The following is an 18,128-nucleotide window of genomic DNA, read 5'->3' as shown; positions in this document are numbered from 1 at the left end:
GCCAACACTTACTTGATTTTAGATTTTCCATCTTAAATGCTTCTATATCGTGTCTCCCAAGCCAGTACAACATACAGTTTTACATATAATATCTGGCAAAATGCATAATAGTCAGTTGACAACTTAAAATTTTCTACAAAACCTGACACACCAATCAAAATACTTTGTTATCTGTCTTTTCCTGCCTAACCTGTTTATGTGAAGCAGATACAAAAACAGAACAAGACCTGTTTGTTTGTTTGTTTCATCATAATCTAACTTAACCGGAAATAGACGCCAAAGACGTTTGAAGCGGACATCCGCCCTCCTCTACTGTTAGTCATGAATGGTTTATTTGTTACGTCAAAACAGGCATTGTGAAATGTTTGTGTAAGGTACAACATCCAAAAAGAGGTAGCGAAGAAAAAAGTTTTTGAAACAGATGCAAAAACAATTCAGAAAAATACAAAAGTTCTCGAATATTTTCTTTACATTCTTGTTTCTTCCGTGTCAAGGCCAAGATGGAAATTTTCAAACGGAATTATTCCCGTTTCCAAAGTTTCCCGGTCGGTCGCACTCAGCTCCACCTTGTGGTCAGTATTTTCAGTAGTAACATCTCCATCAGGGGGCGCTCGAACGCCCGATATTTCAGTAAATTCGAGGGCGGGGTTTTCACTTCCCACTACTTTAAGTTTTTCGGTAACTTTCAAATTCGTATCTTCGTCATAATCGCCCGGTTTCTGTAATAAATCAATTGTTTTATTTAATCATTACAGTAAAACTTTAAGAAATCGCAACAAAAAACTGTAGAATATAAGTTATATGATGTTCCTACGCATAATTCTTGTTGTGTTCTTGAATTTACCAAAAACCTTAAGCAACTGTTAAAGCGACGACAGCAGCGATTTCACTCAGTGACATCACAAAGCGCTCTTTATCAGTTGACTGTCAGGCAGCGATAAGATAAAAGCTTCTATTCTGTATCTAGGTTTCACATTAGTTGGTTTCTATGTTGGAGCAGGGTTCAGGCGTATTGTGGGAGTTCGACAACTATTGAGTTTTCAATAGTTTTGTGTGAAAGCGAGTTTGCCACAAGCTTGTCGATTGCCCCCGAGTAAAACTAGTAGAAAAATCCCAACACAATATTCGTATTGTTTCCTGTGAAGCAAATTTCGCTGGAAAATTCGGTACAGGACCGTATGTGTATTTCAAGCTACAGAGGAAACCACATTTAACGCCGTAAACCTATAAACTGAGCATTCATCCTTGTATGTGTCAGCTTTAACGGGTTGACATAAAGAATTGTGCAATATTTAAACGTATTACATATATATTACGCAATGGAAATACTTGGCTTGATTCGGTCTAATGCTTCAATGGGCCTGACGTACTATGATTTATAAATCACTGGTCTGCATGGACGCTTCTGGACTGATTACACAAGGGTGAAAAGGCATCCAACTTTGTGTTTCAAAACTACTGTTCAACGATAACACATAATTGCGCAATATTTAAGCAGTTGTTCTATAACGGGATCATTACTATATTACGGCAACGAGAACAATCATCCTACCATAGTTATTTTGGTTTTGAAGCTGTTAATTCTGCTATTGCTGTCATCATATTCTCATACCAACACGTGCTTTTAAACTTCAGGCCCCACTCAACAAAAATCATATTAAGGTTGCTTTATTCTTGTGCAAATGCGCATCAACATTTTGGAAAGGTTAGTTCGGCTTTGTTGTTCGTTTTTTCATATTATATTGTATACTCATATTGTATATTGTATGTTTGTTTTTCAGATTGTATCAACAACAAAAAGTTTATCGCTCAAGTTTTTATCGCTCAAACCCACCCACCTTATTTCTGCTGCAACAGAAGAAACAAAGACACGTAAACAATGCTGCCACTATGACGACACAAAGCAGTATCAGCACGATCCAGAGCGGCAGAAGATCGTGAAAGAGAGAATAGTCGCTACAGCGAAATAAGGAGACGCCCCCAAGTGTCTGAACATAAATTGGTCACGTGATTATTCACGAATCACGTGACTAACCACAACGTAATAACACTAGTTTAATGTAAAATACGCTAAAACGCTGAAAGTCCATTTTAACGTAAACTACTCACGTGATTTGACTGCAACTCGTTGATGACGTCATCGACGTTGCATTTCGAACCTAAACATAGAAAAATAAAATAGTTGGTGGTTTGCAGATGCAGAGACGAGTAACATGGCAAAAATCAAACAAAGAACCCGCTTCGTTTCGAAACCCAACCGGGCAAATAATTAGAGGGATATCACAATGTGTGAAAGCTCCTCGTATTAACCATATGCTTTCCCACAAACGCGCGAAAAAATCGCTTTATTTGTTCAACAATTATTTCGAATACACCGAATGCTTTCCGTCTGTCCCCCAATCGATCGTCTCCGCTCAACGGCTGCTGTGAGTTTAAGTCGCCCGGTCGATACTCGCAGCCTGGCGCGTTCCAAAGCGGATGTCTGTGAGGTCATAATTGAATTAGAATCGACGAAGGCGCGGTAATATTCAATCAGGGGCCGCGAATGTTCCAAAGCAACGAGTTACTGTGTTAAAAGTAACCCAGCAAATGCATTCTACACTGTGCTGCAAAACTTTCATTTAAAATTCCATTCTGTTTGAACACAAATCCAAAAATGTCAAACATAAAACAATGTTAAGTTGATATGCAGGATTTTTTGTAAACGGCAAACGCGCTCTACGCTCTGCTGCAAACTTAGCATTTAAAATTCTCTTCTGTCTCGCTACAAACCCGAAAAGTAGATATGTAAGTTAGGAGTCATGTGGTCTTTATGGTGTGAGGGCAGGTTGTGCAAACGTTTTCAATTACACAAACAAAATGCTGGAAATTTCAAGCGGGGAAACAGCAAATAATGCTGAAGTAACTTTAAGTAGATATATCTTATCGTGTACGGGTCGTACATAAAATTAACTCCCCACAACCTCAATTCCACAGAGAGAATAGGGTTTAAAACAGGGGACAGCAATAAACGCAGATGTCTAAATTCAAACTACAAACATTCGTAAAGTGAGCGATCTTCACAAAAGCCCTCAAGCGATTCGTTTATGAGATTCATTTCACCAATTTCAACTCGTTATTTCCACGTAACATGAAGAAAAACATAAAAGCAGCGTTTTTTATCGTCAAGGTCACCTCAATGACACGCGGCGGCAAGTTCAAGGACGAGTATATCTTGGACCGATGTGTAAATAAACAGTCAGTGTGATATTTATTTCAGTTCCTGTGACTAGAGATTTAAAGTGCGTTGTGTGAAATAAACGCAAATGTAAAAAGGTTTTAGCATTATCAGAACCTAACTAAAAACAACACATAAGCTCTCCTACATTTCTTTGCCGAACTATATTTTCAATGTTGTGTCCAGCGTTTCTAAACTATTGTTTTAATTTGCGTTAAAATCCGTTTCAAAGGAGAAGTTTTTACAAACACTATTGTTATATTCAGTGCAATACAATATATTCCTAACACACAAGCTTTATAGAAGTTTCGATTTTGATCAAACTACGTTTTAAGTCCGCGTGTCAAGTGCTCGAGTATTGTTGTAATTTGTGCGCAACTTATGTTACTTGTCATGAAAAGTCCAACATTACTGAGCATATCAGACTGTTACGTGTGAAAATTTAACGCAGATAACCATTAGGACAGCTGTGTTGCGATGTGTTCAACCTCTGTATGTGATGTGACCTTGCGTTGATTCGGTGCAACAAAAGACAGGTGAGGTTAACGAAGGTGAGACCTTCTTCCGCGCAAAACTGCCAGGCAACATTACTCAAACCAGGTTGCAACGTTCTTGCGTAATTCAAATTACCGAATCCAAGCAACAAACTTCATTGAAACGATGCAAGTCGGGTGGGACAATTAAAAAGCGCCGAGTTTGTCAAAGTCGTGGTAAAACCGCTCAGATTTGGTAGCCAAGAAAATGCTATTGGCATGAACGTTAAACAATTTAAACGAACACTACACAAAGATCTGTTCACATGTTTAATGATAAACACAACGGCCTCAAATAGACGTAAAAGCGACATGCTTTATTATTCAAACGTTTCTGCAAATGCTCATGCCATCATCAGTGATTTGAAGGCCACATCAGTTACACCCGTTTGTAAACACTTAAGAAACGTTTTAATGTTAAAGCATGTCGCTTTGTACGTCTATTTGGGCCGTTATATTTATCATAAGATTTAAACGATTTCTGACGATTTAAAGACAGTACTCGGTTTTACATTGAAAACTACATAAGGAAAGGTTCTGTGCCCATTCTAATTCTGACCTTAACAAATCCGACCAACTCAAAAACTTTAATTCCCTTTTAAGCGCCCCCTTGACCCGCCCATGACCCACCCACATGTTTGTTACGTCATTGACCGCACCCAATTACGTCACAAAGAGAGTTTTACCTTCCGCTGATGTGAAACGAAACAATCCGCAACCTTCCGACCTTGGTGCGCAATCACCCGTGACATTTCCGACGTACGTCACCACACACGTCACGTGGCTAATGAGCAATGTTTCCAAAGCGATAGGGTGTTTCTCTTCTCTCGTTTCATTCTGCAACAAAATTCAGTTTTACAATGTTGTCGAAAAAATAATAGTAGAATATTTAAATGATTTTATTTTACTATCACGCAAAAGAAGTGTATAAACGTGTTTAACTGATGTGGCCTTCATATCACTGATGATGGCATGAGCATTTGCCGAAATGTTTGAACAATAAAGCATGTCTCTTTTTACGTTTATTTGGATGGTCCAGATATAGCGACATTTTAAACACAAAAGTCTAATTATGGAAACAGGTTACCATGGAAACAGAATCAGGCGATAAAAAATTGAGAATATACATTTCGCCTTTAATTGGCATCGTGCGTTCTTATTCAAATACAATCACAAACGCGCTTGACGCCTCCTGTGCTAAAACATCTCAACAATCTCGCGTTGAATTTTCCGCCGTACTTCCACCAGATTTCAACAATCCCGAAACCCAACAATGAGTGGTGTGTTGTACCAAACCTACTCATGCGTGAAGGGGTAAAACAACTGAATCAGGTCGGAATGATTGTGTGCGGTGGTGCGGAACGTGGTGCCCAGTCATGTGGAACACATTGTAATTGTGACGTTTGTTGATTTTATCGAGTTCAATTACTATTACGTCATAATTATGGTTGGGAAATAGAAATCATACGTTGTGGAAACTTCCAACTTTCGACCCTCAAGTCGGTGGTGGGATTCAAATTTTTTATCAGCGGGTTCAATCACAAAAGTCATAGTTTTCAGCCGGTTCTGTTACAAAACGTCCATTGACAGTAACCAGTAACCGGCTCGCTGATGTCAATTTTGTAAGACGGTTTTATAGAACCGGTGCGAACCAGCTGAATCCCACCACTGCGCTGAAACCCCCTTCTGTACATCGTGAAATCTCAGCTATTGCGACAATCCATTGGACGGTTATTGAACAGGGAAATGTTCCAAGACGGAAATGGCACAACTGGCTTCACGCGAAAACTGAGATAAAGCACGAAGCCGTTGCGTTGTGGCGTGTTTGCGTTCTATTCTTTTTCCTTTTGTTTATCGTGCACTTTACTACGCGCATTCAGTGTTATTTACTCTGATGAAGGCGACCTGTATAGGACGTCGAAACGTCGGAATAAAAATACAATTGCCAGAAGACCTCTATAAAGTTGACATTATGTAAACAATATCTTATACACGAAGTCAAACATCGCACAATTTGTGGTAAACTCACAAACCTACGCACTGAGGGGAAATTTGGTGGGAACCAAGTTTTGTTGGGGGGATGATCCTAGCTGAACACGGATACACGACGCAGTCAGCCGGAACACAAGATGACGTCAAATCGCACCCCCAAACTCGGTGGGTGGTCTAAATCGGCCGGACGCTGCTCGACGTATTTCTACATCTCATCGGATATTGTCACACATAAACCGCGTGTCACATGTAAACCAGCGTTGCCATGGTTACTATCGTTAAAAGACAAACACGAGACAATCGCTCATTGTTACGAAGTCACCCGCCAGACAGCTGACTGGCATCGGCCGCGTTTTTGATCGATTTATGATTTCTATTATTTATGCCCGGGCAAACACAGATATCATAAATATCGAGGAAATATTCTGCACACTTATTCATGTAGATGTTACCATTTGCTTGAGTTTAAACCGCGTAAAAGCGTTTTGTAAAGCATCTAAAAGGAAGGCTAGTATGTCCTACCTAACAATTTATAATATTTCAGCAACCAGTAATGCATTCGTCCCACACAAATATAATCGTTTGCATTTTCAACGAACTTGGCTTGTTTAATTTCGCGACCAAGACCGCAAACTAAACAAAAAAAACCAAAATAATCCAACTTTAACAGACAACACTTGGCGTTTTTCTATACCCACAACACGACTGGTGACGCATTCGCTCGAATTATGTCATATATCAAGTTTGTAGAGCTCTTCTGGCATATGTGTTTTTATTCCGACGTTTCAACGTCCTGTACAGGTCGCCTTCATCAGTGTAAATAACACTGAAAACCAGTAGAGCTCTATAAACTTGATATTATGCCTGGCAGCAATAGCTTATATTATGTCATCTACCTTATATTAAACCACCACAACAACAAAACCCATTGATTCACGCCAATATAAAGTTTCATGCCCGGGGTCAAAAATTTTTTTGCGCTGACAAATTGGAAATTTACAACCGGATTCGAATTCCCAGGGCAAGGCCTGACAGCTGTGGACAGCACGACAGTGATGAGGTTTCGAATCTAAATAATTCATGGCAGTCTTGATGCCGGGTTACGCATTCATTGAGCGTCGCAACATAAGGAAGTAGATGTTACCAACCTGTTGTGTCACAAGATCCCAACAAATTTCAACCGAACTTTCATCGTTGCTCAAAGTACTGGCTGTTTCCCCTAAGTTGATCTGCAGAAACAAACAGATAGAATTGTTAACATCCAACGTAGTAAATCTTTTCTTATTAATGAAATCTCCTTTCTAGTAAAGCAACTGCGACGATTCAGGTCGTTTGGTTTCATCCCGCTTTTTATTTTGTTTTCAGACACTGATGATGCTCACAATAGCGAAATGCATTTGTTTTCGCAAAACAAATACAACACAGCGACAGATTTAGTGGTTTTCACACCGAAGTTTCTTGTTAAAATCCTAATTACAGATTAAGCCAGGAAAAAATCACGTGTTTGTGACGTAAATAAGGCCCTTTGTGACGTTTGAAACGGAGCTATGCGTCACAATGCATTGTAAAGCCGCAAAAAATTCTCGAATTCGACAAAACCCACTCGAACACTTCGCCCAGGGCCACTTGCACTCTACAGTAGCGGGTTTAGCCACAAGTTTCTGCCACAAACCGAACTATACCTCCTTCTCATCGGATGACAGCGCCCGCCGAAATCTCTGACACCATGTCAATCCGCTGAGGTGCTGCGATGACGTCACTAGTGATGACGTGTACGTGCACTAGTTCAGGAGTGGATCGTCATGGTGCCAAAGTTATCGGTGCGGGCAAAAAGTTGATGAGCGGATTCCCATCTAAACTGCCGGGTTGCGCCAACTGACTCTTTCTACTCAAAAGTCTACATAAAACAGTGAACGAACCTTATGGGTTCTATCAATTTGGCGATCAAATTCGCGTTAAAACTCCCAAGTAAAAATCAGACAGTATATGTTCTTTTCCTATACCCGCTGAGATAACTGACTTATCTCAAACCCGCTGAGATAACGGGTTGGGCCAACTGACTCGTTCTACTCAAAGTCTACATAAAAATTGAATGAAACTTATGGGTTCTATCAAATTTGCGTTAAAACCTCCAGTTTGCGACATGTGCTTTTCTTATACCTGCTGTATTATTTAGAAAACTAAACTCTATCGCGGAGCAATCGGTTGAACAACTTGTGTTTTACATAAATTTTCGTTCTACTGACTCTGACCTAGCCAACAAGCTGACTTCGCATCTGAAATATCGAAGCGCTTTTCCACTGAATAAGCCGCGCTCAACACACACAACTGGCTAAGGTCGCGACGCACAGGAGGTTATAGATCCCCTGTTGTCATGGTTACGGGGCCGATCGGGTGCCATCTGGGCAACGGAACAGGTCAGGGCCTGAAACCTGCCAACCCCGGCTACTACGGTTGAAGATGGGATACACAAAGACATGATAGAACATGTGTTGGGCGCTTGTCTTCACAAAACACGTTTATATTAAATCTACGAGCAGGAACGGTTGGTTCGGTTGTGCTCGACGCCGCTTCAAGTGGACTATATGATGTTAAGGGCCCTCCACTTTTGGCAGGTGGTCCAGCAGTACAAGGGCATTAAACGAATATTGAATTGAACGGCCACTTGCGCACAACAAAAGCTTGACGAGCCTGACTACACGAATTCAAACGGTTGAAGTTTTGAACACAAACTGTGGACGTTGATTCAAAACACGCTGCAAATTTCGCTTCAACAAATTAAACTTTTCAGCAACGGTTTTTACCCGATTCTACTCGCTTGAAATTTTTGATGGTTACAGCAAGATCACAAGTTTTTCTGCAACAACGAATCCTTAATAAACATGTGCTTTAACGATCGCTGTTTATATTCGCCCTTTTTGTGTTTTATCCTGTGGTTTTGAACTACATATGTTTGGCGAAATATAAAATATTCCACGTAAACTTCATTCACTAATTCTGTTTTCAGTTCTCGGGTTTTGAAAACTCAATGTAACAAAGTACAGCAGACAAGTTGTTTAAATTCCTTTCTCTTGTATTCGGTTTACTGCACGACGCTGGTATGCAATGGTTGACTGCACGAAGCTGGTGCGCAAAACATCTTAACTCAGCTGCCTAAACTTGCTATTGTGTCTGTGGGTTGTTTACATGCCAACTTATAAGTTTATATTTAGTGTCAATGTCGACACACGACGAAACCTCGTGCTTGCATTACGTCATAAAATCGTTATCAGCTTACGTCACAAGCAACTATTACATCAAGATCGTAACTTCAACCGAATTCATCTAATGCAGGGTTCGGCACCCCCTGGCAAGCGTGCCAAGTTTGCCATGCGAGGTGGTATTTCATGACACGCCAACCGATTTGCGTGTTTATATTGAAGTAACAATTTCACCTGTTACACCGCTTGTTTATAGTTTTTATCATGTCATTGTCTTAAAATTCAGCCTTTCATGAACAAAACACTCTGCTTTCTCTTTATTATTGATATCTGCTGGCACGAACCACTATTATTTTCCAAAACGTTGGCACGCGAGGTCATTAACACATGGAAATGACAAGTAAATCGGCACGCGTCACCTAACAAGGTTGCCAACCCCTGGTCTAATGTTTGAAAGTTGCGCAAAGTAGAAACGTTGAAAGTTGCGCCGATCTTGTCACGTGGAGTTTATTGCGCTTGTGGTAATTCCATAATATTTGCGGGCGGCTTAGCGGGGGGTGAATTTGCAAAACATCACAAGGAAGTTGGAATAGTTTCAAGTTATTTGGCTCTACAGAGTGTCACGTGAATGTCTGTCGCAACTTTATGAAACCTGAACCCGTTGACCCTGATGACCCCGTAGTGTGACGTGGAACGCTTGTATGTTTCCGTGTGGGGGGGAAACTTGCGAATTAACCGCTTCATACTTAGCTGACAACTTTAACATATATGCAGTGGTGAGATTCAAATGTTTTGTCAGCTGGTTCGGTTAGAAAAAGTCCATTGACAGTAACCAGTAATGCCAACCGGTTCGTTGATCTCATAAAATTTCGCAAGAATGTTCTATAGAACCGGTGCGAACCGGCTGAATCCCACCACTGCATATATGTCTATATATGTGACTGGATGTTGAGCATCGGTGGATCAGGACGATTTCTGTGTCAGTACATCTTTTAACCTTTGACCAACATATTCATATTTAGGTCCACAGTTGAGCAAATAGAAAATTGTCGTATTTTGTTTGCAATCGAATTTTAAGTATCCTCTATAAAACAATGAATGTTTGTCCAAATTTTCTTACATTAATGTCAATTTGGTCTGCATTGAGTTTTACGTTTACACCATAGTACTGCTAAAAGCACAATTTGTTGGAAGTTGCAAGACAGAGCACAGAAAACTTGGGCTTGATTAAATTTGGCCTGAGTAACTTGATACACAGCCAAGAACTGTCGTAAGCCGACAAAACCCGAATAAGAGCGTAACAGGACGATCTTAGCAGTGGAAAGAATTGGCGCGGAAATAATAAAAGCTTTCCAACCCGACCAATCCCCTGACATAAGGAAGGCTGACGAAATTTTGTCAGAAGTGAATCCCCAGCAGACGTGGCTGTCGTTGCGAGTCGTCAACAAGACAACATAAGCTGCTACCGATGAAGCTGCAGCTGCTACCGGTGAAGCTGACGGAAACCTTAATGTGGTTCGGAAAATTAAACACGAATTTGTCCGCAAGACTATTAAGAATGTAATGACTTAATAGGTGAAAGTGTCATACAATATCAAGGGTCATTTGGACAAAAGCCGAAACATTTGACACGAATTTGTTCACAAGACTTATAGGAAAAATATATGAGAAATGTAATGACTTAAATGGACATAAAAATCTGTTCGTAAGACGTATGAGAAATATACACATGCAAATTATAAGGACTTGAATGGATAAAAAGTGTCCAACATTATTACAAGGTGTGTGAACAAAACCTCATGTCAAGTATTTATTTGAATACAAGACACAACTTGAGAAATTGTCTAAAACACAAATCTGTCCAAATATGTTCCCTTATAGACGACATGCGTTAATATGGGACGGTTCTGGCAAACGTTAAGTAAAGTCTAAACATTGCTCACAATCTGGGTATTTTTATGCCGTTGACGCCAACACGAACATTTGCCGAAACATCTGACAATGAAGCATAACTAAGTTTTGGACTTAAATAGATAAAAACTTTTGGACTTAAATAGATAAAAACTTTTGGACTTAAATAGATAAAAAGTGTCATACATTATTACGGGTCGTTTGGACAAAAGCCGAAATTTGACAACATTACATATCGACTTTTACTTATATGTGGCTCGTTATCTTTCTCATAGATTTTCATAACCACGTTAACCCTTAATCTGATGCGAATCGCAAAACCTGCTCGACCCCCAACATAATTTCGCAACTTCCCTGCACACGCTGTGGGAAATTGCACTTCCTACTTCCGGGAACTGCGACCAATCAGCAATCGAACAGCTGACGATGCCTCAAAACTTTTCCCTTAATTAGGTTCTAGGTTTAAAACATTAAGGCAAAATAAGTTTATCCCAAAATGCGACCCGCCTAATTTATAGTTTAAGCTTCTGGAACCAGTTTTTAATGCTTCATATTATCCGCTCGCTTCTATTTAGCCTCCTTTCCATATTTTTCAACTTGAACAGATAAAGCTTGAAGCAAAGAATAAAGTTATTACAAAATGCGATTCATCTAACTAATGGTTTACACTTAAAAAGCCAGTTTTTAATGCGCTACATACAATGGTGGCATTCAAAGTTAAAAAACTCATATTTTTCAGCCGGTTCTGTTACAAAAAGTCCATTGACAGTCACCAGTAATGCTAACCGGTTCGCTGATCTCATTAAATTTTGTGAGGCGGTTCTATAGAACTGGTGCGAACCGGCTGAATCCCACCACTGGCTACATATCATCTACTCTAACATGTGCACTGCATAAATTGTCGCCTCACAAACATTTATGCGACACGTTGTATCTACAAGATGCCCCAGGAATACGTCACTCCGAAAACAACAACGTCATATTGACTCAGCAAACATTAGTGCGGGTTTTATCAAACTGAGCAAACCGAATTCACCACCCAATGTTTGCCACCGGCAAATACTTTCACAAACTGACAGTTGCCGGTTTTAGTTAGTTAATAACTTCCCCTGCGAAGCATATGTTGCGATGAACAAGCCCATTACATTCACCAGCATCACCAAACCGGTATCGATTGATGGGGCTGTGTTTAATTATTCACTTTATGAATTATTCAGTGCAATTTGACACCCCATGTTGCGGACGAACACAACAAACACATGCAACCTCCTACCCTGATAGTTTGTTTAGCAAATGTGGTACAACACGATTTTTTGTGGGAAGTTTTATGACCTAACGAGAAACAAACAAGCCAATATATTTGTATAAAACATGACGTTTCGACAACAACTTGTGTCATTCTCACAAAATACAAAACCAAAAAGCGCGTAAAACCAGTAAAAGCAGCAAAAAATGCGAGAAACAAGCGCAATTGGCAGGTAAAAACGCGTAGATTACGGCGACAAAAGGTTGCGTGTTAAAAAGTAAAAGGTTTTATGCACTACTCGCAAAATACCGAGCTCTTGTTGCAATATGTTGCCTGTTTTTGTATGTTGTCACAAAATATTCAATTCATGACTTAATAAACTGTTCATATAATTTAAAGGCGGCATGATTTATTACTTCGCCTCAACCCGTATTTATCTTGTCATAAAACTTACAACTGCCCCATGTTCATTGTTTCGTAACTAAACTGCGTCTCAGATTATAACAGAGCTCAAATCGCCCACCTAGCCCAGCTCAGTCCAGTCCAACCTCTCGCGCGCAGATCGAGATAAAAGCTTTCAAGATTCGAAATTACGAACAGCCGGTGTGTGACGTCACAATGCTTTGATATCGAGACGTCAGAACGGCGCCAGATCGTCGTCGCTGGGGAAACGGGAAAAGATTCGTCACGTGACAATTAACTTAAAGAGCCCGATGAAATTTCGGACAAAATTTGACGATTGTTGAAATAACTTAAGGTCAGTTACGGATTTCACTCCAAACAACAACAACTTTTCACTCTTAGCCTCAAATTTTTAATCATCAAGATTTTAAAAAACTTTGAACCAAGACATATCAACTAAAACCCGATTTTTTTTAAAAAACCCGATTCTGCGACAATTTACACGAAAATAATAATTTAAACAACCCACAGAAAATTCTGAACAGGCGTTTCGTCCACCAGGTTGCACATTTAACAAATTAAAACCAACCAAAAAACCAACTACTATTTTGTTTAGCATTACAGCAGTTGAACGACAAATTCGTTAAACCACAGAAAATTTCCGCCGACTTTACGCGCATCTGCATTTCAACCCTCACCACGTAGTTAAACAACTCTTGCCCTGTAGTCATGTACCAGGCACAAAATTACCTTTCAATTGGATGAAATTGCCCCCCTCCCCCATTAAAGTGAGATCCACCCGGTCCCTACCGCTCACTGTCACATCAAAGCCCGATCCCCGTGAAAGGAACAAACACAGTCAAAATTTTACGCCCTGCCATCGTGGAAACTGTTAACTTGTTGATATTTACCGAACCAACTGGATTAACACAAAGCGAACTGCAAATGTGTTAGCTTAGCACCCTACTACTCGAAGACAGGTTTGGATTTTTGGGTTATATGTTACTTTATCGTATTTAGTGTTTGAACACATATATCATACGTCATGCTTACAATACATGTACGTTTGTTACCTCAACAGAAAGTGAAGTAGAAATATGACTTTTCTATATGTTACTATACTTGCAACGTGCAAGTACTTTATCCTATTTAATGTTTAACCACTTGCAGTAAACCGCGGTTAATCCGGATCTTCGCATAATTCGGACAAAACTTGAAGCACAAATGATTTGTAATGTGGTAAGACTTTAATCTAGACATTTGTTTGGTCTAAACGGGTCCGGCTTAACCGAGGTTAACTGTATATCATATGCCATGCTTACAATAGATCTTACCTAACTGGATGACTACAATACAATGTCTAACAACTGAACCACTGCTACTGACAACATTATATGAAGTAGCATGCAGACACGCTCAACATGTAATGTACAGCATGTAATGTGGCGTGGTCCGCTACTCAAATATTCCAGAGATTTACATAAACCTGAATGCCACCATTGTGACGATATTACGCGAAATGTCGTGCATGACTGACCGCGGATAAAGGAATGTCGCGATTGCCGGTTGCATTTTATTCGAAATGTCGCAACCAGCGAATAACCTTTTGTGGCTGCTGTGCATTCAAATCTTCGCCTGAATAAATGACGGCATTTGTGTTAGAAAGGCTTCTGACGTTCCTATATTCAACATTACATGAAGTTAATGCGATTTAAATACATTTGTTTTCAATTATTATTAACATTTCCATACACTACATAGTTAAATGTTTGATACAATGAAATGTGCAAGAGATATTCAATATACGTTAGTATTGAATTGACGGGAATCGCTTTATAACAGAAATATGTTTATTTCGACCGTAGCTTTCACGCGAGCAAACAATTTAAACATCGTTTTCTTCCCCCGTGTTCTGATGTTTTAACAAGCCCAACCCAATGTAAATATTCACATGGAAGTTGTTATATAGACGGGCATTAATGTTAGATGTCAATCAAACATTAGGGCGGGGCTAACTTCCTCCAACCTTAGACACGTCACAATCGTCGATCCGGGCAACCGCGAACAAACTACAGCAAAACCCGAAAACCAAAATTGCGACCATTTCACACCACTGACCGCTGTTACCAAGGTTACACGCGGGAAACTGACTGTAATTGGTTTCAGTTTTTCTGGTTTCAACACGGAGCGAGGCAATACAAGGTTAGCGGGTAAAATCTGTCGACGCAGTAAAACTTGACAAAACCCGAGCTACGAAAAAAACAGTGTTCGGGCAAAGCAATTGAATCAAGATTGAAGCAGCAAAAACATAGTTATCTCATGATTTCAATGCTTTACTCTTTTCTTTATCGGTGAAATGACTTTTTTTTAATCTACCTCGATGACAATTCTATTTTTAATTAGATATGCCCAGTTTACCTGAGCAAAGCAGTTTCCAGGACTTTACCCCAAAACATTGCAAACAAAAATCTTTTCTAAGTGAGCAAGTTACAGTTTGCTCTTGAGGTTCGGGAGGCGCTTCACGTAAACGAGCCACCAACTTTTGAAGCGTGTGTCGCCCACAGCACAGAACAACAGGTTAATTGTTTCATGCGAACGAGCCTTAAGCAAGACCAACTACATTAATGTTACTCACCTAATATGAAATATCCCAGTGTTCCCTTCACAAGCAATCGAAGCTGAACCCGAATTTGTTTGCGTTGATCCGTCCGAGCAGAAACACACAACGCACTGCCACAACGCCGAGAGCTCGAGACAGACAAGCTAAACTACAGGGCGTGACTCCCTCATATCTACACCCGCCTGCCTTTTTCCCCAAATTACGTCATCTCGATAGGCAGAGCCTTTCATAGGATGTTTATGTTCGAAGGTTAGATCGAAGTGTCACCCTTTCGCGCTGTGCTGCTAGTTCCAACTAACTTACAAACATTTCCATACAACACACCAAGTTACACTCCACCTAGGTAATAGTGTTTCTGAATGCACGCGAAGATTATAAGGGGAACATAAAAGCCATTGCTGCCAGGCATAATATTAAGTTTACAGAGCTCTTCTGGCAATTGTATTTTTATTCCGACATTTGCTTGCGTTTAATTCCTTTTTCCTTTGTTTATTGTGCACTGTACTACGCGTATTCAGTGTTATTTACCCTGGTGAAGGCGACCTGTATAGGACGTCGAAACGTCCGAATAAAAATACAATTGCCCGAAGAGCTCTATAAGGTTAATTGTAAGGGAAACATTTAAGTTACCCGTTTAACACTTGGTCTGTATTTGCAACTTTCCAACATTGCATCACACATGGGAACTCGGTAAACAAGCGCAACGCACCCGCCGTGTTTCGGACATCAACAATATTACACCATGACGTAATCCCCTCTCGTGCTCGGATTACAAAGTGCAAGTTTGCATCTAACTCGATTATGACGTAACACTGCACGCGCGCGTTCCTCGTGACTAAAATGTCGATGTGACATTCTACAATTAATTGCAAATCGCTTGAAGCGGGTTGCCCAACGAGCTTCGTCTAGTCAGGCACGGGGAAACTTGTGAGTTTCGTGGAAGCGTTTTTAGTTTGTTTACACTTCCAACTGTGGAATCACTCAAGCTAAATTCCCCTTCCCCTGCTTATCACGCTTCACTTGTGCCCACTGATGCGTGGAAAAGTACCCCCCTCCCTGTGGAGCTGTAAACGTTTGAAATCTCAAATAGTTGGCAATTTACTCTGTTGGAGGGAAAACAAGCTTTGCCCAGTAAACTGTAAATTTGTTGTCACTGTTAAATTCTAGTCCACTTTTTGGGAGGGGTTCAGTTTAAACATGGGACATGGATGACCGCTTGAAGCGTGCTCGTTAACCCGCTTTAGTGAGATCCACCCGCAAACAAAAAGTTTTCAATCCAAACATTCCAACCTGGTTTTTGCTGGTTCCTCTGCTTCCGAATTCTTGATCCGCTGCAAAGCACAAACAGGTGACGGTCAGTTTCAAGTTTCTAAAACTGATCAGCCATGCAAGATATTATATCATGGCGTCATTGCTATTTTGGTGACCTTGCCGCCGGAATAAACACTTTTTAAGCACAGTTTGCAGTTTTTGACACTTTATTTTAAATAAATGTGATGTTTTTTGCGTCAATCGCTTATTTTTGTTCTTTTATTTTTAACGGTATTTCGAAAAAACGAAACATATCAACTAACAGCCACAGTACGCCTGGCCAATTTAAGGCGTCGTCGTTGATGTGCGTCTTAACATTTGCTAACAGCATATTTACCGGCATAACCTAGCCTAAATAGTCGTAAATAGATAAAAGTTTCTCCATAAAACGTTTTGACGAATTATGCTCTTGCACCCACTCCTGATACAATGCGGCTGCATCAGGAAATTTCTACACAATTCCGAGTTTGATTTATTTTTACTACTGCTGCTGTGGTTTTTCACCTTGAGTCGGATCCACGAAGGTCGTGCCTTCCGTTGCTAGGGGCAACGCATCAGTGAAGGACGTTGTTTGAGATCGCGCGATGTGGGTTGCAGCCATCAGCAAAATGAGAACTGAAACAAAATCACAAAACAAATAACGGATCACTTACAAGCACTTAAATGTGTCTGTAGTGGTTACGTGAAAGTGGGGCGAGCATTTAAGTGGATCGCGCAGGAACCTTAAAAGTTGGAAACGTTCGATAATTTGAACCGCGATGCGCCATTGAATCAGTGGCGGGATTTTAGAAGCAGAGGGAAAGCATAAATAATTCACAAAACAGGAGGAACACTAAGATTTCGTCAAATGTAATCAATACTTCCACAGCGAAAGTATTCTCAAAGTAAAACTTTTCTCTACGAGAAATCCATGAATTATTCAACAACCTTTTTCAGTTTCTGCCTTTTTTCACTACGAGGATTAACAATGACGCAATCGCGAAAAAATAAGTTTAAAATTTCTTATTCTTATAAAATTTCTAACCTCACGCAACATATTGAAAAAATATCAAGAAAACCCATCACAGCATAAAAATAATTTGTTAAAACAGATTTCAGCATGATTCAAAGCGATCATTTACGGCATTAATTAATTACTAACAATATGCGATACAGCGAACGACAATTTCCACACATATCACCATTATTTAATCGCTTGTTGTCAGTTAAACAAAACACAAACAACTTTCATCAGTTTTTGCGATCGGAAACGCCAAAGTTGGTAATTAACAAACTTCGATTGAATCGTGGTTATTCAAAAACGGGACTCGTCCATTTATCACGTTTCATGTCAACGTTATGGAGCATAAATGTCGTTAGTAAAGTTGACAGTTGAACTAATCCCAATAACATTAAAAGCATAAAGCTGGTTATAACAAGTGGCTTAAAAAGGCTCTTTTGCGCCCTATCGTGGTCACCGAAAACAAGGAAATCTTACCTCGAATAATCCTGAGCATTTCCCGTAGTTGGTTCAAACTTACTCCGTTTCAACGAATCTCGATTCTTAATCCACGAAAAATATTTCCTCTTTCCCGCTATAGAGAAATTCTTAATGTTATAGGAATTTCCTGTAATACATCGAAATAGAAAAAAACTCGAGTTACCGAATATAAATGCCGTGCTGCAAACAATGTCATAAGCTTGAGAAGTAAAACCT

The 18,128-nt window shown here is 40.0% G+C and overlaps 1 protein-coding gene across 1 annotated transcript; it reads right to left on the bottom strand.

Moving 5' to 3' along the window:
- Positions 1-310: 310 nt before the first annotated feature.
- Positions 311-18,057, bottom strand: LOC145227971 (uncharacterized). The gene is made up of 8 exons (XM_080092940.1): positions 17,910-18,057; positions 16,937-17,047; positions 16,412-16,452; positions 6,891-6,971; positions 4,437-4,587; positions 2,110-2,159; positions 1,839-1,988; positions 311-719 (listed from the first exon to the last, which is right to left on the bottom strand). The coding sequence occupies exons 1-8, from the start codon at positions 17,926-17,928 to the stop codon at positions 468-470; spliced, it is 855 nt and encodes a 284-aa protein (XP_079949066.1). The 5' UTR covers positions 17,929-18,057; the 3' UTR covers positions 311-467.
- Positions 18,058-18,128: the final 71 nt, after the last annotated feature.

This window comes from Phallusia mammillata, chromosome 5, assembly GCF_965637545.1.
Source record: "Phallusia mammillata chromosome 5, kaPhaMamm4.hap1.1, whole genome shotgun sequence".
Classification (NCBI taxonomy): Eukaryota; Metazoa; Chordata; class Ascidiacea; order Phlebobranchia; family Ascidiidae; genus Phallusia; species Phallusia mammillata.
The sequence above is the reverse complement of the archived record's forward strand: the minus strand, read 5'-3'. Positions and strand labels throughout refer to the sequence as shown.

What these genes read in the sequence shown, in the direction of transcription:
- LOC145227971 (XM_080092940.1), bottom strand. An exon ending in ACGAGTTGCAGTCAAATCAC is followed by an intron (nt 1,989 to 2,109) that starts GTGAGTAGTTTA and finishes ATTTATGTTCAG; the next exon opens with ACACTTGGGGGCGTCTCCTT. An exon ending in TCTGTTGCAGCAGAAATAAG is followed by an intron (nt 720 to 1,838) that starts GTGGGTGGGTTT and finishes GATTTATTACAG; the next exon opens with AAACCGGGCGATTATGACGA.